This window comes from Bombina bombina, chromosome 10, assembly GCF_027579735.1.
Source record: "Bombina bombina isolate aBomBom1 chromosome 10, aBomBom1.pri, whole genome shotgun sequence".
Taxonomy (NCBI): domain Eukaryota; kingdom Metazoa; phylum Chordata; class Amphibia; order Anura; family Bombinatoridae; genus Bombina; species Bombina bombina.
The window spans coordinates 196626614-196649996 of NC_069508.1; the positions used below are offsets into that span (position 1 = coordinate 196626614).

The window sequence follows — 23383 nt, forward strand, 5'->3', positions numbered from 1 at the left end:
TTAGTTTTGGTTTCTAGCCAATTTCCCTGAGTTGATGCTTTTTTAGTTTTTAGTTTAGTGGGAGCTAGTATATTTTTAAGATTTGTGTTTTTCTTATAGGTAATTTTCGGTTTCTCTGGTAGTGTTTCCTTTAGGAAGGGATCCTTCCTGAGCAGATGCCAGTGCTTATTCAATATTTTTTCAATGTTTTTGGCTCCACTATTGTATGTGGTGATAAACCTGGGGCAGGTAGTGTAATCCATATCTGTATTATTTTTATTTTCTGTTTTTTTCGAGTTAAGTAGATTATCTCTGTCTATTTTGCTTACTCTCTCATATGCTTTATCTACTATTTTCCTGTTATATTTTTTGTTATAAAACTTTTGTTTAAGCACACTTGCTGTTTCTTCAAAATCCTGATTTTTAGAGCAATTTCTTTTTATTCGTTGAAACTGACCAAATGGAATATTACTAATCCATTTCATGTGATGGTTGCTCGTGGCGTGCAAGTAGCCATTTGTGTCGGTTTCTTTTGTGTAGATTTTTGTTTCTATCTGTTCATTTTCAATGAATATAGTGATATCTAGAAAATTTCTTTCTTTCTTGCTCCATGTATTAGTGAATTTCAGATTCCAGTTATTGTTATTGATGTGATGGACAAATTCTTCAAAGTGCTTTTCATCTCCGTTCCAGATGATTATGATATCATCAATGAACCTTTTCCATGTGATTATATGTTCCAAGAATGTGTTGTTTTTCCATACGTGTTGGTCCTCAAAAGCTCCCATATACATGTTGGCAAAACTAGGCGCAAACTTAGTGCCCATTGCTGTGCCGAATTTTTGAAGGAAAATTTTATTTTCAAATGTGAAATAGTTTTTGGTGAGAATGAAGTTGATTGCTTCCCCAATGAAGGAAATTTGTTCTTTTTTGATATTTGTATCTGATGTAAGAATTTGGTTCACTGCACTTATACCTTTACTGTGTGGTATGGATGTGTACAGTGCAGTTACATCCAATGTTGCTAATGAGTAATTGTTATCCCAACGTGTGTCTTTCAATAATGTGAGTAGGTGTGGAGTGTCCCTTAGGTATGACTTAATTGTTGGTACCACGGGTTGTAAGAAATGATCCACATATTCTGATAAATTACTAGTTTAACTATTTATACCAGAAATGATTGGGCGTCCTGAAGGATTATTAGTGTCCTTGTGCACTTTTGGTAAGTGGTAAAATACTGCGTTTTCATATATTTTCCTTTTTTCCTTTTTCATCATTATATATTTTTTTGGTTATCAGCTTATATTAAATAGGAACTTCCTTCCTCTTTACCCTCTGTCCACATATACAGTGTGGTAAGAATTGGAAGTTCCCACAAGCAGCCTCCGTTTGATATTATGAGATATTAATATATACATAAATATCCTTTTGGGTGCATATATTTTTCTTGTCTCCCTTACATGTGCTTTGGTGTTAACACACACCATCCATTTCTACCCGTCGCTGATCGCTGGTCCCTGTGATCCAACAGGTGAGCATTTATTATTATTTAATTTCTCCTCAATTGCCCTCATTCATCTGGGGATATCCCCATTTCTGTTTTCCTCCCTCCCATTTGCTTGTGAGGAACATCTTCTGCAAGCGCTATTAGAAGACACTCTATTCCAATTCTCACCACTTTAGTCTCATTCAGGAGGAATGAGACATCACTAATAGCAGCAGGCATTGGACATCCTCATAGAGCATTTCACTGCAATACTACTATTACTCTTGTTGTGGCGCAAGTACCTAAAACCCTCTCTCATCATATATATATGTGTGTGTGTGTGTGTATATATATATATGTGTGTGTGTGTATATATATATATGTGTGTGTGTGTATATATATATATGTGTGTGTGTGTGTGTATATATATATGTGTGTGTGTGTATATATATATATGTGTGTGTGTGTGTGTATATATATATGTGTGTGTGTGTATATATATATGTGTGTGTGTGTATGTATATATATATGTGTGTGTGTGTATGTATATATATATGTGTGTGTGTGTATATATATATGTGTGTGTGTGTATGTATATATATATGTGTGTGTGTGTATATATATATATGTGTGTGTGTGTGTGTATATATATATGTGTGTGTGTGTATATATATATGTGTGTGTGTGTATGTATATATATATGTGTGTGTGTGTATGTATATATATATGTGTGTGTGTGTATATATATATGTGTGTGTGTGTATGTATATATATATGTGTGTGTGTGTATGTATATATATATGTGTGTGTGTGTGTGTAAAAGAAGTTTTTGTAACCACTCATGAGGTTGGGGGAAACCCTCTGCAACTGCATCAGTTTTCTGTGATTTTCTACCTTGAGTTAACTGCATAAGCTTCTTTTTCATTAAAGGGACATGCAACACTAATATAGAATACATGTTAAACCAACTTTTCAATTTACTTCTAGTATCAACTTTGTTTCATTCTCTTGGTATCCTTTGTTGAAGGAGCAGCAGTGCCCTATGGGAGCTATTTGAATACATTTAGTGAGCAAAAGAGACATAATTGTGTAGCCACCAATCTTAAACAAGCCCCCAGTAATACATAGCTGTTCCTGGGACTACCTAGTTATTATTTTAAACAAAGGATACTGAGAAAACAAATCAAATTAGATAATAGAAGTACATTTGAAAGCTGATTAAAATTAAATGCTCTGTCTGAACCGGGAATGACTAAATTGTTGGGTGTTATGTCCCTCTAATAAACCTTAACTGCGACTCCTGAAAAACTCTAACCATGAGCCCCCAAACTTAATATACCCTCAACATCCAGCAATTTACCCATTCAGCATTATTTTTTGATGTGGTCCACAGACCACCTTGCCGTATTTTTGGATTATGTTCCTGGGTGCTTGATCATTTGCTGCTCTTGTCTAATGGATCTTTGATGTATCTGAACAGTGCTTGCCGTTCCTGTAGCTTTTCTGCCAGTGTGTTGCCAGACCATTGTCTGAACTTTGACCTCTCTCTCATCTCAACCCTGTTGTTTGGACCGATCTGTCCTGGCTACCCTGAATACATCCCCACTGTGAAATCACATAATTTATCCAGTGTGCAGAGTTTAGGTTTATTATTCCACTGCTCGGCCCCTAGGTTCTAACCTGGACTAATGATTACATCTTCTTGACCCCATGCGTACCTAACTATATCTCTAAAAAACTATAGGTTCTGTGCTACCCCCCCACACAGGAGTGTCATATGTTAATAACCTTTGTAATGTACGTTTATTATTAATTTTACTCTCCATACCTGCACTTTATCTCTGAAAATTGTATTTGTATCCATTTCCTGGGATGTATTCTACAGGATTCAGAATCCATGCACTTCATCATTCTAAACATTCATTCCTTGATCAGTGCAAGAGCTAATTTATATCCGTTGCTAACTAAACTAAGTAAAGATAATTTTAAGGTGTTTGCCATTGTATTACAAAACAATGCATATTTTGCTACTATACAAAAAAAAATCAATTATTTTAAATATTTGTTTTTACTTGGTACTCATTCTCTTAAATATAATATGCATATATCAAACATGACTCTAATGACCCTTAAATAATTTAATTCCATATCAATATATGGCAAAAAAAAAATGTAATGGAAAAAAAAGATTCTTTATGTGAATAAAACTTATTGATAAACAGTAAGCAGTGTGTGTACAGATTATCTCAATTAGAAGAAAACCTTTTTAGCTGGTCAGTCATGTGTGCAGGTATCAGGTGGTAACAATGTGTATTAATCCTCGTTTCTCTGCATGTCAGTCACATGCAATAGTTGCACAGATAAGACAGGAGATTCCCTAGTGACTGCTATTGCTGAGGACTTGTTCCCAGAAACTGCTACATACTGATAATGCATCTCTGCCTGAAATCAACCAATTAGTATGTTGACTTTTGCCTTAAAAAGTGTTTTGTGTTTTGTCATTCGAGCAAACTCTTTTCTTCCCAAAAACCAATATATAAATAGACATATTTTATATATTATTTTTAATAATAAAAAAAAAAATACAACATTTAAATCGAATAAAAAGTTATAGTTGCATTAAAAAAAAACAAAAACATAAAGGGTGATATTTATGTCTGGCTCAACTGTAACTGCATTTTAGAGCCACATCCCTTCCTCAGGTTTAATTAATGGGGAGAGGTTACTTGTCTGTCCACCCATTTAATACATGCAACCAATTATGTTTAAGCCCCGCAAAGGAGCCATAGTATAGGACCCTCAGAGAACTGCTAGTCCTGAGTAGAAACTGCCACTGACCCAAAAAGCAACACTAGTTTATAGTGATAAAATAAGTGCAGGATTGCTACTGATAAAAATACACTCTCTAACAAATTAGTGCATGTTATTTTTTCACTAAAATATCCCTTAATATAGATATTGTTTTCCTCTTTACATCAATGTAATCAGTCAAATGACTTTTAATAAAAGTTCTATATATATAAATAAATATATACAATTCATGATTCAAAAGTCATTGTACAAACGTTTTTGCAATCACACCTATTTGAGTAACTGAGCTCGATATCACTTGTGAACCCTACATATAACAGTAACAACACATTTGAAAAACAATTAATGAATACCCTTAGTAAATCTCAAGCATTAAGCAACCTTTAGATAATCAGGGCCCATGAACTATCAATAAGAGCTAAGATAGTAAGAATTATTTAATCTAATTACTGAATTCCAAACACATAAAGCGATTAACATAGAAATCAACCTAAAAAAGTTACTTTAAGACCACAGCAAGCAACTTGAATGTTTATTTCTTTGCAATATCACATAATTTACCAGTATTAGAGGAATGAAGTACATTTGTATTTTTATACCCATTAACTTTCTTTAGGCAAAGTTTTACAAAACAGGGTATAGAAAAGGCAATAAATAAAAGAAGAAATGTCACAAGAATAAAAAAGCATTATTACTATCTATCAGTTAAAGCCATAGTATTTCTACAATTTCAATAAGGAATATTTTAACAAAAGGATACATTTTTGATACAAGACATACTATTTGTAAGCTTTTTCCAAGCAGATTTTTTAAAAAGTTTCACTTCATATGGATGCATTGCATGTCTACTTACACCTGTCTTTTCATCAAAGATTTTGATTCCTCCAAAAGAAACCGTCAAAAAAACTTTCTGTTTGTGTTCTCCTTTTGAACGGGCACCAGCAGCAATGCCCTATTGAGGAAGAGAAAGTAAGGTTATAAGGTTAGCCTCTTTTTCCCTTTTACTTTCAACTATTTAATAAAAAAGATGAGACATTAAAAGATTGTTGTCAATAGACAGCTATGTATCAAAGGTCAATTTTCCGATAACACATTCAATATTAATTTTAAATAGCAATTTTATAAAAGACTTTATTTATACTGATACATTTGAAGACAGAGGAGCTAAAAAATGATACATATTTCATTGTGCTTGAAGTAATTATTTCAGATTTTGTCTTAGAAGCAAAATCTTTTGTGGTAAGAAAAATAACAAAAACGTGAGTTACAATAATACAGTTTCTGGGCCACTAAGCTATAAAATCAAAACATTCAAGACATAGTGTAATACGTGTCAGGCATAGTGTCACATATAATTAAAGACCAAACGGACCTAGTGATCTTGAACACTCACACTTTATTTATATCTAGCTGACCCCTAAAACTGTATTATTGTAACTGACTATTTATAGGGACAATCTACACCAGAATTGTTATTGTTTTAAAAGATAGATAATCCCTTTTTTTTACCCATTCCCTAGTTTTGCATAACCAACACAGTTATATTAATACTAGGCATTAAGCCAGGCCAGAGGGCAGTCTAGTGTTGTAGAGTGAGGTTCCACTTGGGGGGACGAGGGATCTCAGTACCACCCTGCCATTTTCAGAATTCACCTGGATGCAGCTCCGGGGTGAGATTACATATGCGGCGTAGGTTTCAGCGCCTCCCGTAAATTCACCTCACACATCGGGTGAATCACATATACGGCGCTTGCAGATCATATACTGCCGTAAGTCCGATAAACTGTCAATGTTCAGAGATGTTTGGAAATACACATTTCTGGAGTCGCCAGTGATTACAGCAGTTTATGGACTGTCGGCGTGTAAGAAAAAAACATAAAAATGTTGTATCACCTGTAAAAGTCTAACCCGCCTCCCAAAAATAAACCTGACACATCAAAACCCTAACCTCCTTTCCGACATAACATCACAACTAATAATAAAATGTATTAACCCCAATCTGCCTACCCGCCACATCGCAATCTACCTAATACACACCTAGATTACAAGTTTTGCGCTATAGTGGGTGTGAAATGAACGCAACAAAAGTTGCGTTATTTCACCCTCCATAGCGCTGCCATTACAAGTTTTGAAAAAGCCGCCTTATGCGTGTGATATTGTTGCGTTAAGCTCCATACCACACAACATACAAGCGCTGCTTTGACGTGCTCGTGCACGCTTTTCCCATAGACATAAATGGGGAGAGAGTGTTAGAAAAAAAACTAACACTTGGGATCTCGGAATGAAAAGCTCCGTAACGCAGCCCCATTGATGTCTATGGGGAAAAAAAAGTTAAGTTTAAACCCTAACATAAACCCCACGTCTAAACACCCATAATCTGCTGCCCCCGACATCGCTGACACCTACATAAATTTATTAACCCCTAATCTGCCGCCCCCAACATCGCCACCACCAAAATAAATTTATTAACCCCTAATCTGCCACTCCCGATATCGCCGCCACTATAATAAAGTTATTAAACCCTATTCCCCCACACCCAAACATTGCCCACAATATAATAAAGATATTAACCCCTATTCCACTGCTCCCCGACATCACCGCCACTAAATAATGTTATTAACCCCTAAACCTTTGGCCTCCAACATCACTGCCACTAAATAAACCTATTAACCCCTAAACCGCCGGCCCCCACATCGCAACAACCAAAATTAAACTATATTAACCCCTAAACCTAACTGTAACCCTATCCGTAACCCTAACCCTAAACCTAACACCCCCTAACTTTAACATAATTGTAATAGACCAAAATAAAAGTTACAATTATTAACTAAATAATACCTATTTAAAACTAAAAACAAACTTACCTGTGAAATTAAAATAAACACAAAATAACAAACGAATTATACAAAATAATAAAAATGATTTCTATTCTTATACCCCCGTTTTTAAAGAAAACCCAATCCAACATAAAATAACCCTAATCTATAATAAATTACCAATGGCCCTTAAAGGGGCCTTTTGTAGGGCATTGCCCTAAAGAAATCAGCTCTTTTGCTACAAAATAAAAACAAACACCCCCTAACATTACAAAACCCTACCCCCCCAACCCACAAAATAAAAAAACCTAATCTACCCATTGCCCTGAAAAGGGCATTTTATGGGAATTGTCCTTAAAAGGGCATTCAGCTCTTTTACTGCCCTTAAAAGGGCATTCAGCTCTTTTAAGATTGCCCAATAGCCCTAATCTAAAAAAAAACAAAAACACCTAAAAAGAATCTTAAAAAACCCTAACACTAACCCCTCTTTAGGTACTCACAGTTGCTGAAGTCAGGCTTGAATAATCTTCATCTCAGCGGCTCCATCTTCATCCAGGCGGCTCCATCTTCACCCATCATGGGACCAGCATCTTCTTCATCCCTGCGGAGGCGGAGCAGTCGATGCTTGGAGGCAGAGGTCCACCTATCCAACGTGGAGGTCTTCTTCATGCGATCACCTGCCGCACACTGAGGATTCAAATGCAAGGTACCCCTTTTATACTGGGGGTACCATTGCATTCCTATTGGCTGAAAAAATTAAATCAGCCAATAGGAATTAGAGCAGCTAAAGTCCTATTGGCTGTTCAAATCAGCCAATAGGATTTAAGCAGCTCTCATTACTATTGGCTGAGTCGAATGGCTAATTCCTATTAACTGATTTAAAATTTTCAGCTTAGGTTTTTATTAGAGTTAGGTTTTTTTATTTTGGGGGGTTGGTTGGGTGGTGGGTTTTACTGTTGAGGGGTCTTTGTATTTTTTTACAGGTAAAAGAGATGATTTCTTTATTATTATTATTATACTTTATTTATTAAGCGCCAACATATTCCGCAGCGCTGTCCATGGATACAATTCATTTAAATAAAACAATACAAGACTTGTAAGATACAGGACAAAATTTACATACACATACAGGAGGGATTGAGGGCCCTATACCCGTGGGAACTTACAATCTAGAAGGGTAGGAGGTTGGGAAACAGGAGGTGAGGACTGCAAGATTCAGAAGGATGTTAATACAGAGTTAGAGGAGGGAAATATTAGGTAAGTGAAATTAATTTATTATTGAGTTGGGTGGTAGGCTTCCCTGAACAGAAAAGTCTTCAGGGAGCATTTAAAGGAAGAAAGATTAGGGCAAAGCCTGAAAGCACAAGGGAGAGTGTTCCAGAGGGTAGGTGCTGCACGACAGAAGTCCTGCAGTCTAGCATGAGAGGAGGTGATAGTTGTGGATGCAAGGAGCAGGTCATTGTTGGATCTTAGTGGACGGGCTGGAGTATACTTGTGTATTAGAGAGGATAGGTAGAGGGGAGCGGCGTAGGTGAGAGTTTTGTATGTAAGGGTGAGAATTTTGAATTTAATTCTGCTGTGAATGGGGAGCCAATGAAGGGACTCACAGAGAGGTGCAGCAGATACAGTTCGAAGGGGAAAGGTGGATCAGCCTGGCAGAGGCATTTAGGATGGATTGAAGAGGGGAGAGGCGGGAAAGAGGAAGGCCAGCGAGTAGGTTGTTGCAGTAGTCAAGTCGGGAGATAACAAGGGAGTGGATTATTTGCTTTGTGGTGTCAGCGCTCAGAAAAGGGCGATTTTTAGAAATATTGCGTAGATGATTGCGGCAGAATGTAGAAAGCAATTGGATATGGGGGATGAAGGATAAGTTTGAGTCAAGTGTGACTCCGAGGCAGCGGACTTGGGGCGATGGGGAAATGGTGATGCCGTCAACAGGGATAGAGAAGTCGGCGTAGAGCTTGAGGGGGGATAAGAAGGAGCTCAGTCTTGGACATGTTAATCTTTAGGTGGTGAGAGGCCATCCAGGAAGAAATATCAGATAAGCAGTTGCTGACATGAGAGAGGACAGAGGGAGAGAGAGCAGGGGTGGAAAGGTAGATCTGGGTGTCATCAGCATAGAGGTGATATTTGAAACCATAACTGTTGATAAGTTTACCTAGCGAAGAAGTATAGATGGAGAAGAGTAGAGGACCCAGAACAGATCCTTGAGGTACTCCAACAGACAGAGGCATAAGAGAGGAGGAGTCGCCGGCAAGTGACACAGAAAAAGACCTGTGAGAAAGACAGGAGTGAATCCAGGAAAGAGCAGTGTCACAGAGGCCAAAAGAGCTAAGGGTCTGTAGGAGGAGGGGGTGGTCAACTGTGTCGAAGGCAGCTGAGAGGTCAAGTAAGATGAGTATAGAGTAGTGGCCAATATTTTTAGCAGAGAGAAGATCGTTTGTGACCTTGGTAAGGGCAGTCTCAGTTGAATGTTTTGGGCGGAATCCGGATTGCAGTGGGTCAAGCAAGGAGTTGGCGGACAGGAAGTGGGTTAGGCGATTGTAAACTAATTTTTCAAGGGGTTTTGATGTTAGTGGAAGCAGTGATATGGGGCGGTAGCTTTCAGGAGAATTAGGGTTGAGGGAGGGTTTTTTGAGTATGGGAGTGACTTTTGCGTGTTTGAAAGAAGATGGGAATGAGCCGGTAGAGAGAGATAGTTTGAAGATGTGGGTAAGAACAGGAGTGAGGGTGGAAGATAGGGAGGGAATTAGATGGGAAGGGATAGGGTCGAGTGGGCAGGTAGTGAGGCGTGAGGAAGATAGTAAGGAAGAAACTTAATTCTCAGTGGTTGGATGGAAGTTACAGAGGGTGGCAGAGGGAGTAATTGGGCCTGTTGTTGGAGTATTGCAGGTTGGTGTTGGGATGTTGCTTCGGATAGTATGTGTTTTGTTTAAAAAGTAGTCAGCCAGGTCTTGAGCACTAAAGACAGGCGGGGGTGGTTTAGGGTTTGAGGAAAGAGTAGATATGAGAGAAGAGAAGTAAGTTTGTTTGGCTAAGTGAAGGGCGAAAGTGTATGAACGAAGAATAAACTTATAGTGTATGAAATCAGGTTCAGAGTGAGTTTTCCTCCAGACACGCTCAGCAGTACGGGAGCATTTTTGCAAATAGCGTGTTTGCTGAGCATGCTAGGGCTGTAACTGACGGCGTGGTGTTTTGCGCAGCTGGGGAGGGGCAAGTGTGTCTAATGCAGAGGAGAGAGTTTTGTTATAGTGGGCTGTAGCGAGATCAGGGCAGGTTATAGTGGAGGTGTGAGGGAGGAGATTTTGAATGATTTTTGAAAATTGGAGCGGATCCACAGCATGTGTATTTCTACAGGTGCGGGGGCGGGATGGAGAAGTGGGTTTAGCTGTTGCATTAATATTATAGGTGACCAAGTGATGGTCTGAAATGGGAAAAGGGCGACAGGTGGTGTAAGATATAGAGCAGAGGTAGGAAAATACCAGGTCGATGGAGTGTCCATCACGGTGAGTTGGGAATGGGGTGGATTGTGAGAGACCGAAGGAGGATGTGAGTGAAAGAAGTTTAGAGGCAGCAGGGGCAGATGGGTTGTCAATAGGAATGTTGAAGTCCCCAAGAATTAGGGTTGGTATATTTGAAGAGAGAAAGTGAGGAAGCCAGGCAGCGAAGTTGTCAAAGAATTGGGAGGTTGGTCCAGGAGGGCGATAGATGACTGCCACTTTTAGGGATAGGGGGGAGAACAGACGAATACAGTGGACTTCAAAGGAGGAGAAGGAAAGAGATGGGATTGGAGGTAGGTATTGATAAGTGCAGGAGGGGGAGAGCAGGATGCCAACACCCCCATCACGTTTCTCACCTTGCCTAGGGGTATGGCTAAAGTGAAGACCACCGTGTGTGAGAGCAGCAATGCAAACAGTGTCAGAAGGAGATAGCCAGGTTTCTGTAATTGCTAAAATGGTGAAAGCATTTGATATAAACAGGTCATGAATTGCTGTAAGTTTGTTGCAGACAGAGCGAGAGTTCCAATGCCCTACAAAATGCACTTTTAAGGGCTATTTGTAGTTTATTGTAGGCTAGGGGGTGTTTTTATGTTTGGGGGGTATTTTTATAGGGGTATTAGATTAGGTGTAATTGTTTTTATTTTGTAATTTAGTGTTTGATATTTTTTTGTACTTTAGTATTTTTTATTTTTTGTAATTTAGTATTTTTTATTTTTGTAAATGTAGATTTTTTTTTTTTAGTAGTGTTAGTTTTTCTAATGAGTAATTTAATTTATTTAATTTGTAGTTATTTTAATTGTAGTCTAATAGTTATGTTAGGTTAATTTATAGTTTAAACTTTTTTTTAATTTCCCAGGTAAGTTTTTTATTTATTTTAAGATAGGGATCTTGTAATTTTAATGTAAAGTTAGAGGGTTGTTAGGTTTAGGGGTTAATAGTTTAATTTAGTTTTTGGCGATGTGGGGGGCTGGTGGTTTAGGGGTTAATAGGTTTATTTAGTGGTAGTGATGTGGGAGGCCAGAGGTTTAGGAGTTAATTATTTTATTTAGTGGCGGCAATTTCAGGGAGTGGCAGAATAGAGGTTAATATCTTTATTATAGTGTGGGCAATGTTGGGGTGCTGGGGAATAGGGGTTAATAACTTAAGTATAGTGGTGACGATGTCAGGGGTTAATACATTTTAAAGATAATGAGGAAGCAAAAGTGACAGTATACTAGCACTCTTATGGATGCCAATAATTATATGTTAGTATATGACATGGAGGATCACCTGTATCAGGGATCTAATAAAACATAACTTTTATTAAGACACAATGCACTCATATTTTTTTAATAATTTATCTTAATAAAAATTATGTTTTATTAGATCCCTGATACAGGTGATCCTCCATGTCATATACTAACATATAATTATTGGCATCCATAAGAGTGCTAGTATACTGTCACTTTTCCTTCCTCATTATCTTTATTCATTTCTGACAGTTAGCACCCCCCTATTTACAATTGTTATTAGCAAAACCGAATTGATTACAATTAGACAATATGACTAGTATACAATAGGAAAATATTGTTTATATTAAAATAATCTTATTGGGGCCTTTAAGATTGTTGGTGAGCTTCCTATTTCTAACTTTTTCAGTTAATACATTTTATTAGTGACAGCGATGTCGGAGGCCCTCGGTTTAGGGGTTAATAAGTAGTTTATGGGTGTTCGTGTACTTTGTAACACTTTAGTTATGAGTTTTGTGTAAAAGTAATGTTGCGTAAAACTCATAACTACTGCTCTCAGATTACTTTTCGTTATAGGGTGTAACGCAAGCTTTTTAGCCTCACCGCAAAATTTGTAATGGCAGCGCTATAGCTGATATAGGATAGGCACAAAGCTTTGTAGCTACCAGCATGACCCTTACAAATCTATTATCTTGATAAAGAGATGTAGAGTATGAGATAGGAGCAAGGCACTGTGGATATGCAAACTATATCATAGTAATTAAAAAAACAACAACAAAGTATCTGGATTTACTACTAGATAAATGAAAACTTGGGTCAGTGTGCTAAAAAGCAATGAGGGCGGGTGGTTCAGCAGGTAAATACTGCTACAAAGATGTGGGGAGGGGAGGGTTCCAAGGGCAGTATCAAGGGTATTTTTGCACTAGAAAGGTTGCAATAACCAGACTCTGGGGTTAGTAGTGAGTAATTCAGGTGTGGAGTATGCTATGTGAGATACGTGGGTTATGGAGGAGCAACTCCCCTCAAACTATGGTAATGAATTCTGTACAATTTGAGGAGTTTCAGGAAATTAGAAAAAGATATAAAAAAGATATAAAAAGCATGACAATGAATCCATTAACATAGTAAGTCATATGCTTAAGTTCTAAAGGACAAAATATACCAATTATTACAGGTACAATAGGCATCTGTGAATAACAGTACTATATAGTCATAGCAGTATATAAAATATGAAATCATGTTAACATACTGATTTATAGTGTGACTGGGTCATAGCCTCTTTTTATATGTGCCCGTTATTAATGTATCTTACTGTTGCTGGGCCTATTATAGTTTTCTGGTTAGCTGAGTACATTACTTAGGCAGCAGGTAACCGTAGCTAGGTGGTGGAGTGTATGCTTTACTCTCTAAGTCACTGAATTTTCAATGTTTCATAATTGTTGGGGTTTTATAAAGCTTTGTGGCTATATACATATAGGAAAGGAACTTTAGGGGTGATGTGCTATGAGATGTTACATAAAAAGCTAAAAAATAAAAAAACATTAGATATTTAAACAGGCATGTACCATACTTAATCCTTTGCCTGAACATGTAAACATAGTTACCACAGCCATAGAGACAGTTGGAAAGGGGAAACCATATGTTTATGGCCCGTTCTCTTACCAGGGAGTAGCATGTTTAATATAAATAGCATGAATAACAGATGGTTATAAAGGTTATGGTTCATGAAAAAGCCTATATTCCTAGTCCTCTGACTTTTGAGTCCTCATCCAGGAATCAGTCTAATTCAAAACAGGCAAGAACCAAGTATACTGAGTTCCAATTTAGTGTAGAGGAAAGCTTGAGAAAAGTGTAGTCAATAAATTACCCAAATATTCCAATGTGTAAATGAGATCATGGTGTGATTACCAAACTCCAGTTTTGATGGGGGACATGTGGGTTATCTTGAGATTGCTTGTGAACCAAGACCCCTATTGCTGTAGATCTTACATCGCGAGAGCTGCGCCATTGAAATCTGTGGACTGCAGTCGGCTGTGCAGCAGAGGCACCTTTACCATACGGAAGCTGTGGCATAGCTGATAGAAAGGCAGTTATGAGTCCTACATTAGTAAGGGAGATGTCAGCACTAACAGTCTCACATTTTGAATCCCTTGAAGTTACCTGGCTGGTATGTTTTAGAGAGTGCATCTCTGAGATCTTTGTCCCAATGATTAGGGTCGTTGTTTCCCGGCCGTTCACCGGCAGACCGGTTACATCACATTGATTAGACGTCACTAGTCGCGGCTCTCTGGGCATATGATATCCATACTCCAGCGGTTTCTTGTAGTGGTCTTTAGGGCTGTGTAGCGCAGAGGATCTCATCTTGAAGCTCCTCCTCTGGTACCATCCGACTAATTATAAGCTGTCTCAGGGAGTTTTGGGCTCCTTTTTCTCCTTATGCAGACTTAAACTCTTTAGTCAACAGTAAGTTCTCTCTGGGCATGTTACGGCAGACTGTGATGAGATCGGCAAACCCGCTGTCCATCTTAGCTGCAAGGTTCTCTAGTAGGGTCTATAAGATTATATAGAACTCCTCCATATTTATTTTCAAATGATCTGTATACCGGCAAATCCGAAACTGATTAACCCAGAGGACTAGTAGCTGGAGTGCTGAAGGCAAAAACGTAGGCCACCGCCACGGTTCTCAGGAAGCTAGATAAGGTCCCAGACCATGTATATAGAATCTTGGTGTCACTCGAATTGGGAGTATCTGAAGCAGTTGAATCTTATATATAAAGAGTAGAATGACAAGAATCTACTGTGATAATTGGATTGTTGAGAGAGAAGGTCTGGGAGCTTCATAAAGTCCAACCGATCATGACTGCTACCTAGCCACGCCCCTCTCCATAGTTGTTTTTTTAATGTAATGTTAGGTTTTTTATTTTAATTTTAAGTTAAGATTTAAAATTTTACACACACACATACAAATACATACACCTACAAATACACACACCTACAAATACACAATTGAGCCAGTCCAGTTCCCAGTCCAGTCCTTTGTTATGTACCTTATCCCTTCAAATCATTGTTAAAAAAATCAATAATAATCTATATTTTACATTTGATACATGTTTAAATGTAAGTGAAATACTTTTTTAAAATATATTTTTCTTGTGTTTTTATGCATATTTTCAAACATTTATACACAGTATGCATATACATATATATATATACACATCCAGATACTATATATATATAATATATATATATATATATATATATATATATATATATATATATAGTACACTCTAAGGAATATAATTTGAACAAAATAAGGCCTAGATTTAGAGTTGGGCGGTAGCCGTCAAAACCAGCGTTAGAGGCTCCTAACGCTGGTTTTGGGCTACCGCCGGTATTTAGAGTCAGTCATTAAAGGGTCTAACGCTCACTTTCCAGCCGCAACTTTTCCATACCGCAGATCCCCTTACGTCAATTGCGTATCCTATCTTTTCAATGGGATCTTTCTAACGCCGGTATTTAGAGTCGTGTCTGAAGTGAGCGTTATAAATCTAACAACAAAACTCCAGCCGCAGAAAAAAGTCAGTAGTTAAGAGTTTTCTGGGCTAATGCCGGTTTATAATGCTCTTAACTACTGTGCCAATCAGAATTTTCCTACCTTAATTCCGATTGGCTGATAGAATCCTATCAGCCAATCGGAATTCGAGGGACGCCATCTTGGATGACGTCCCTTAAAGGAACCATCATTCATCGGGAAGTCGTCGGTGAAGATGGATGTTCCGCATCGGCGGAATGAACATGGATCCGGAAGAAAGAAGATTGAAGATGCCGTTGATAGAAGACTTCAGTCGGATCATGGACCTCTTCAGCTCCCGCTTGGATGAAGACTTCAGCCGGATCATGGACCTCTTCAGCTCCCGCTTGGATGAAGACTTCAGCCGGATCATGGACATCTTCAGCCCCCCACTTGGGCTTGGATCAAGACATCGGAGCCAGGACGGATCGGTGTGATACCCGGCAAGGTGAAGATAAGGTAGGAAGATCTTCAGGGGCTTAGTGTTAGGTTTATTTAAGGGGGGTTTGGGTTAGATTAGGGGTATGTGGGTGGTGGGTTGTAATGTTGGGGGGGTATTGTATGTGGTTTTTTTACAGGCAAAAGAGCTGAATTCTTTGGGGCATGCCCTACAAAAGGTCCTTTTAAGGGCTGGTAAGGTAAAAGAGCTTTGAAATTTTGTAATTTAGAATAGGGTAGGGCATTTTTTTATTTTGGGGGTGTTTGTTATTTTATTAGGGGGCTTAGAGTAGGTGTAATTAGTTTAAAATTGTTGTAATTTTTTTCTAATGTTTGTAAATATTTTTTTATTTTTTGTACTTTAGTTAGTTTATTTAATTGTATTTATTTGTAGGAATTGTATTTAATTTATTTATTGATAGTGTAGTGTTAGGTTTAATTGTAGATAATTGTAGGTAGTTTATTTAGTTTATTTATTGCTAGTGTAGTGTTAGGTTTAATTGTAACTTAGGTTAGGATTTATTTTACAGGTAATTTTGTAATTATTTTAACTAGGTAACTATTAAATAGTTCTTAACTATTTAATAGCTATTGTACCTGGTTAAAATAATTACAAAGTTACCTGTAAAATAAATATTAATCCTAAAATAGCTATAATATAATTATAATTTATATTGTAGCTATATTAGGATTTATTTTACAGGTAAGTATTTAGCTTTAAATAGGAATAATTTATTTAATAAGAGTTAATTTATTTCGTTAGATTTAAATTATATTTAATTTAGGGGGTGTTAGGGTTAAATTTAGACTTAGTTTTAGGAGTTAATAAATTTATTAGAGTAGCGGTGAGCTCCTGTCGGCAGATTAGGGGTTAATACTTGAAGTTAGGTGTTGGCAATGTTAGGGAGGGCAGATTAGGGGTTAATACTATTTATTATAGGGTTATTGAGGCGGGAGTGAGGCGGATTAGGGGTTAATACATTTATTATAGTAGCACTCAGGTCCGGTCGGCAGATTAGGGGTTAATAAGTGTAGTTAGGTGGAGGCGACGTTGGGGGCGACAAATTAGGGGTTAATAAATCTAATATAGGGGTCGGCAATGTTAGGGCAGCAGATTAGGGGTACATAGGGATAATGTAGGTGGCGGGGGTGTACGGAGCGGCAGATTAGGGGTTAAAAATAATATGCAGGGGTCAGCGATAGCTGGGGCGGCAGATTAGGGGTTAATAAGTGTAAGGTTAGGGGTGTTTAGACTCGGGGTACATGTTAGAGTGTTAGGTGCAGACGTAGGAAGTGTTTCCCCATAGAAAACAATGGGGCTGCGTTAGAAGCTGAACGTGGCTTTTTTGCAGGTGTTAGGTTTTTTTTCTGCTCAAACAGCCCCATTGTTTTCTATGCGGGAATCGTGCACGAGCACGTTTTTGAAGCTGGCCGCGTCCGTAAGCACCGCTGGTATCGAGAGTTGAACTTGCGGTAAATATGCTATACGCTTCTTTTTTGGAGCCTAACGCAGCCATTCTGTGAACTCTAAATACCAGCGGTATTTAAAAGGTACGGCCAGAAAAAAGCACCCCTTTGGCCGCAGAACTCTAAATCTAGGCGTAAGTGTTCAAACATAAAATTGACAATAAGTATAGAGTATTTTCATATAGTAGTTTATACGTATATAAGATATGATTTAAAAAAAACTTGACTACAGATTGAAGGGATATCAAACTTTAATGGTGTTTTATGGAAAATTACATGTAATCTACTCCCAAAATGTATATGCCATTTCATTTGCTGCTAAGCCTGTAATAATATTAGGTGAAATGATTATATATATACATATATATTGTTAAACTCAGGGTGTCACTGCACTTTATATCTACTGGCTGCTGTGATTTTGCTTAACAATAAATGTCAGAGATGTTTTTCCAATATTCACACGTTTCTGCTCTGGCTGCTACTGAGCCTGGCACATTATCTATATTAGATGCCATGTGTATTCACACAGAAGGTAACAGTAATTCCTTGTTCAACCTTCAATAAAAACCCAGAAATTATTAAAATTAAACAGAAATCCTAATGTCATACTGGTTAATATAAAGGTTGTTATGTACGCTCACAAAACACGAACATTAATCTGCAGGACCGCCTGGGTTTTGTCATCATTTACCAGTGCTCAGATAAACCTCTCAATTATTTTAAAAAAAGAATCAGGCATCTCAGAGACATGGAACTGAGTTTCTAGGACAAGAAAGACAGCATATTTTAACAGCGGGTGATTCGGCTGCCTGTTGGCTAAATGGAAATGAAGGGGGAATTTAAACTAATTTCTAATATGGTTGTTTCCAAGTTAATAAAAGGACTAACTGATCAAAAAAAGGTTATTTTAAAGACATATTTCTTGAGTTAAAATGATAAAAATATTTAAACTTGAGGCTACCGCCAACACTTGGCTTTTAAAATGATATAATAGCGTTAAATGCCCAATGTGTAACTACTCATATATATATATTGATGTAATCTGTGTGTATTCCAAAATAGTTGGGCAATGTAGCAGTAGGGAATACTATTGTTCTAATATAAATTTATTATAACAATAAAGTACATGTCTATGCTTTTCTTTATAGTCTTGGATGAAGAGTCAAATATTGTTCATTACTGTGATTGAAAGCAACCTGGCTTTTGTACAACATGACTGGTCTGATTGGCTTGATGGGGGGTAGAGAAACGAGAGGAAGATTGCAATCTAGAAATGCTCTTATTGTTAAGAGTAAATAATGGCTTTAGAACTTGTGCTAGATTTTTATTGACATGGATAAAATATACAAAATAAATGATCAAATCCTTGTTATAAACTCTTAACAATACTTAGAAATATAACTGGGGGAAAAAAGTATAAAACATTAAACTACAAAAAATTAAAATTGGAACACCTTGCTTGCAAAGAAAAAAAAAAAAGATAAAAAAGTGTGTATATTCACCAATCGGCTAGATTACGATTTTTGTGGTACGACTTTTAATGCTGAAAAATTGGCCATTACGCTGAAATGGCCGGTAACGCATATTACGAGTCACGGCAGTATAGCTATACTGCATTTTAGCCTGTAACTGTAACGCAACGTCCATTCCGCACTCAAAAAAAATGATTGTCATGATCCTTCCGTTCATTGCCGTGTCGCTGCGGCTCCCGGATCTTCTCTGTGTGGATTAGGTCACATTGCCTAGCAACGTGACGCGTCCTCTGACACTCCCTCTGATGACGTCACCGCTCCTGCCTTTAAACCACGGCGGGAGATCTTACTCGGGGCCCGTTTGTTGGATTCACTCCGGTGTCGTGAGTACTCTATCTGAACCTGCCTGACTTTGCTCACCTAGACCCCTATTCTGTCTCCTGGATACTGACCATTGCCTGCCTGACCTTGCTTATGCCTAGACCCTCAAACTGTCTCCTGGATATATATTAACCTTTGCCTGTCTCAATCTGCTTTTGACTTAAATTTCGCTAAAGTCCTGCTTAAAGGGACAACTTCTTTTGTTTATTATAAACTTGCTAAAGAGGAGCAATTGTTTGTTGCAAACCTGCTTAAAGGGATATTTACTTCTACTAATCTTCTAAAGAGAACATTTATCATTTGTTTGTTGCAAACCTGCATTTACTTTTACAAATCTGCTAAAGAGAAAATTTATCATTTGTTTGTTGCAAACCTACTTAAAGGGACATTTAATTTTACAAATCTGCTAAAGAGAACATTATCATTTGTTTGTCGCAAACCTGCATAAAGGGACATTTCCTTTCATTTCAAACCTGCTTAAAGGAACTTTGTTTATCTGTTGGATTCAAATCTACTTAAAGGGACGCTATCTCTTATTTGTTGCAAACCTGCTTTAAAGAACATTTATTATTTTGTATCCTGCTTTATTTGTTTCCTGAGTGGGTCACGTCCTGGTTATTTCTCAGTGTGCTAGCGTGTGTTTTACTTTTCACGCTAGCAGTTGGGTTAAACCCTGGACTGATCCCTATACGGCTGACAATGATGTTTGAGTGCGGGATTTTTATAGCATTGTATTAAAGGTTGTGCGGTCAGGCTAAAATGCTAGTGTTACAGCCTTTACCGACACAATCCATAACGCCATCTCAGAGCAGTAGTTATGGATTTTGTGTAACAAAAATGTTTCACAAAACTCATAACTAAAATGTTACAAAGTACACTAACAACCATAAACTACCTATTAACCCCTAAACCGCCACCTTCCTGCATCGCAAACACTATATTAAACCTATAACCCCTAATATGCTGCCCAGCCACATCGTGACTATTAAATAAAGTTATTAACCCCTAATCTGCTGCCCACCTACATCTCCAACACTATTTAAATATATTAACCCCTTAACCGCTGCTCCCCGACACCGCCAACACTAAATAAACCTATTAACCCCAAAACCTCCAGCCCCCCACATTGCCGCCACTAAATAAACCTATGAACCCCTAAACTGCCAGCCCCCTACATCGTAACTGCTAAACTAAACCTATTAACCCCTAAACCGCAAGCCCCACACATCACAAAATACTAAATTAAACTATTAACCCCTAATCCTAACACCCCCTAACTTTAAATTAAAATTACAATATAACTATATTTAAATAAATAAATACTTACCTGGGAAATAAAAAATAAACCTAAAATTAAACTATAAATTAACCTTACATTACTATTCTAATAAAATAAAATAAAAAACAATTAAACTAAATTAAAAATTAAAAAAACTAAGATTACAAAAATAATAAACACTAAAATTACGAAAAATGAAAAACACTATCGGCTAGATTTAGAGTTTGGCGGCCAAAGGGGTGCGTTAGCTACGTGTGCTTTTTTCCCCTACACCTTTTAAATACCGCTGGTATTTAGAGTTCACAGAATGGCTGGGTTTTCAGTGCGTTAGGCTCCAAAAAGGGAGCGTAGAGCATAATTTAACGCCACTGCAACTCTAAATTCCAGCGGTGCTTACGGACGAGGCCAGCTTCAAAAACGTGCTCGTGCACGATTCCCCCATAGAACACAATGGGGCCATTTGAGCTGAAAAAAAAACCTAACACCTGCAAAAAAGCAGCGTTCAGCTCCTAACGCAGCCCCATTGTTTTCTATGGGGAAACACTTCCTAAGTCTGCACCTAACACCCTAACATGAACCCCGAGTCTAAACACCCCTAACCTTACACTTATTAACCCCTAATCTGCTGCCCCCGCTATCGCTGACCCCTGCATATTATTATTAACCCCTAATCTGCCGCTCCGTAAACCGCCGCTACCTACATTATCCCTTTGTACCCCTAATCTGCTGCCCCTAACACCGCCGACCCCTATATTATATTTATTAACCCCTAATCTGCCCCCCTCAATGTCGCCTCCACCTGCCTACACTTATTAACCCCTAATCTGCCGAGTGGACCGCATCCCTACTATAATAAAGTTATTAACCCCTAATCCGCCTCACTCCTGCCTCAATAACCCTATAATAAATAGTATAAACCCCTAATCTGCCCTCCCTAACATCGCTGACACCTAACTTCAAGTATTAACCCCTAATCTGCCGACCGAATCTCGCCGCTACTGTAATAAATGGATTAACCCCTAAAGCTAAGTCTAACCCTAACCCTAACACCCCCCTAAGTTAAATATAATTTAAATCTAACGAAATAAATTAACTCTTATTACATAAATTATTCCTATTTAAAGCTAAATACTTACCTGTAAAATAAACCCTAATATAGCTACAATATAAATTATAATTATATTATAGCTATTTTAGGATTTATATTTATTTTACAGGCAACTTTGTAATTATATTAACCAGGTACAATAGCTATTAAATAGTTAAGAACTATTTAATAGTTACCTAGTTAAAATAATTACAAAATTACCTGTAAAATAAATCCTAACCTAAGTTACAATTAAACCTAACACTACACTATCAATAAATTAATTAAATAAAATACCTACAATTATCTACAATTAAACCTAACACTACACTATCAATAAATTAATTAAATAAAATACCTACAATTATCTACAATTAAACCTAACACTACACTATCAATAAATTAATTAAATACAATATCTACAAATAAATACAATGAAATAAACTAACTAAAGTACAAAAAATAAAAAAGAACTAAGTTACAAAAAATATTTACAAACATTAGAAAAATATTACAACAATTTTAAACTAATTACACCTACTCTAAGCCCCCTAATAAAATAACAAAGCACCCCAAAATAAAAAAATGCCCTACCCTATTCTAAATTAAAAAAGTTCAAAGCTCTTTTACCTTACCAGCCCTGAAAAGGGCCCTTTGCGGGCATGCCCCAAATAATTCAGCTCTTTTGCCTGTAAAAAAAACACATACAATACCCCCCCAATATTACAACCCACCACCCACATACCCCTAATCTAACCCAAACCCCCCTTAAATAAACCTAACACTAAGCCCCTGAAGATCTTCCTACCTTATCTTCACCATGCCAGGTTCACCGATCCGTCCTCGGAAGTCTTGATCCAAGCCTCGGAAGTGTTGATCCAAGCCCAAGCGGGGGGCTGAAGAGTGACGTCCATCCTCGGGCTGAAGTCTGGATCCAAGCGGTGGCTGAAGAAATCCATCATCGGGCTGAAGTCGGAAGTCCATCATCGGGATGAACTCTTCTATCAAGCAGCATCTTCAATCTTCTTTCTTCCGGAGCGGAGCAGAGCCATCTACTTCCCAGCCGACGCGGATCCATCCTCTTCTAACGACGCCTACTAGCCGAATGACGGTTCCTTTAAATGATGTCATCCAAGATGGCGTCCGTCGAATTCCGATTGGCTGATAGGATTCTATCAGCCAATCGGAATTAAGGTAGGAAAATTCTGATTGGCTGATGGAATCAGCCAATCAGATTGAGCTCGCATTCTATTGGCTGATCGGAACAGCCAATAGAATGCAAGCTCAATCTGATTGGCTGATCGGATCAGCCAATCGGATTGAACTTGAATCTGATTGGCTGATTCCATCAGCCAATCAGAATTTTCCTACCTTAATTCCGATTGGCTGATAGAATCCTATCAGCCAATCGGAATTCGACGGACGCCATCTTGGATGACGTCATTTAAAGGAACCGTCATTCGGCTAGTAGGCGTCGTTAGAAGAGGATGGATCCGCGTCGGCTGGGAAGAAGATGGCTCCGCTCCGGAAGAAAGAAGATTGAAGATGCTGCTTGATAGAAGACTTCATCCCGATGATGGACTTCCGACTTCAGCCCGATGATGGATTTCTTCAGCCGCCGCTTGGATCCAGACTTCAGCCCGAGGATGGACGTCATTCTTCAGCCCCCCGCTTGGGCTTGGATCAACACTTCCGAGGCTTGGATCAAGACTTCCGAGGACGGATCGGTGAACCTGGCATGGTGAAGATAAGGTAGGAAGATCTTCAGGGGCTTAGTGTTAGGTTTATTTAAGGGGGGTTTGGGTTAAATTAGGGGTATGTGGGTGGTGGGTTGTAATGTTGGGGGGGTATTGTATGTGTTTTTTTTACA

General features: G+C 38.0%; 1 protein-coding gene across 1 annotated transcript in view; it reads right to left on the reverse strand.

The window, feature by feature from the left end:
• The window catches only part of DAB1 (DAB adaptor protein 1), a 411660-nt gene that overhangs the window by 230705 nt on the left and 157572 nt on the right, over window positions 1–23383 (reverse strand). Inside the window, exon 3 of the mRNA XM_053694085.1 lies at window positions 5130–5228. Coding sequence (XP_053550060.1) covers window positions 5130–5228 — 99 coding nt within the window. The remainder of the gene's footprint in view (window positions 1–5129; window positions 5229–23383) is intronic.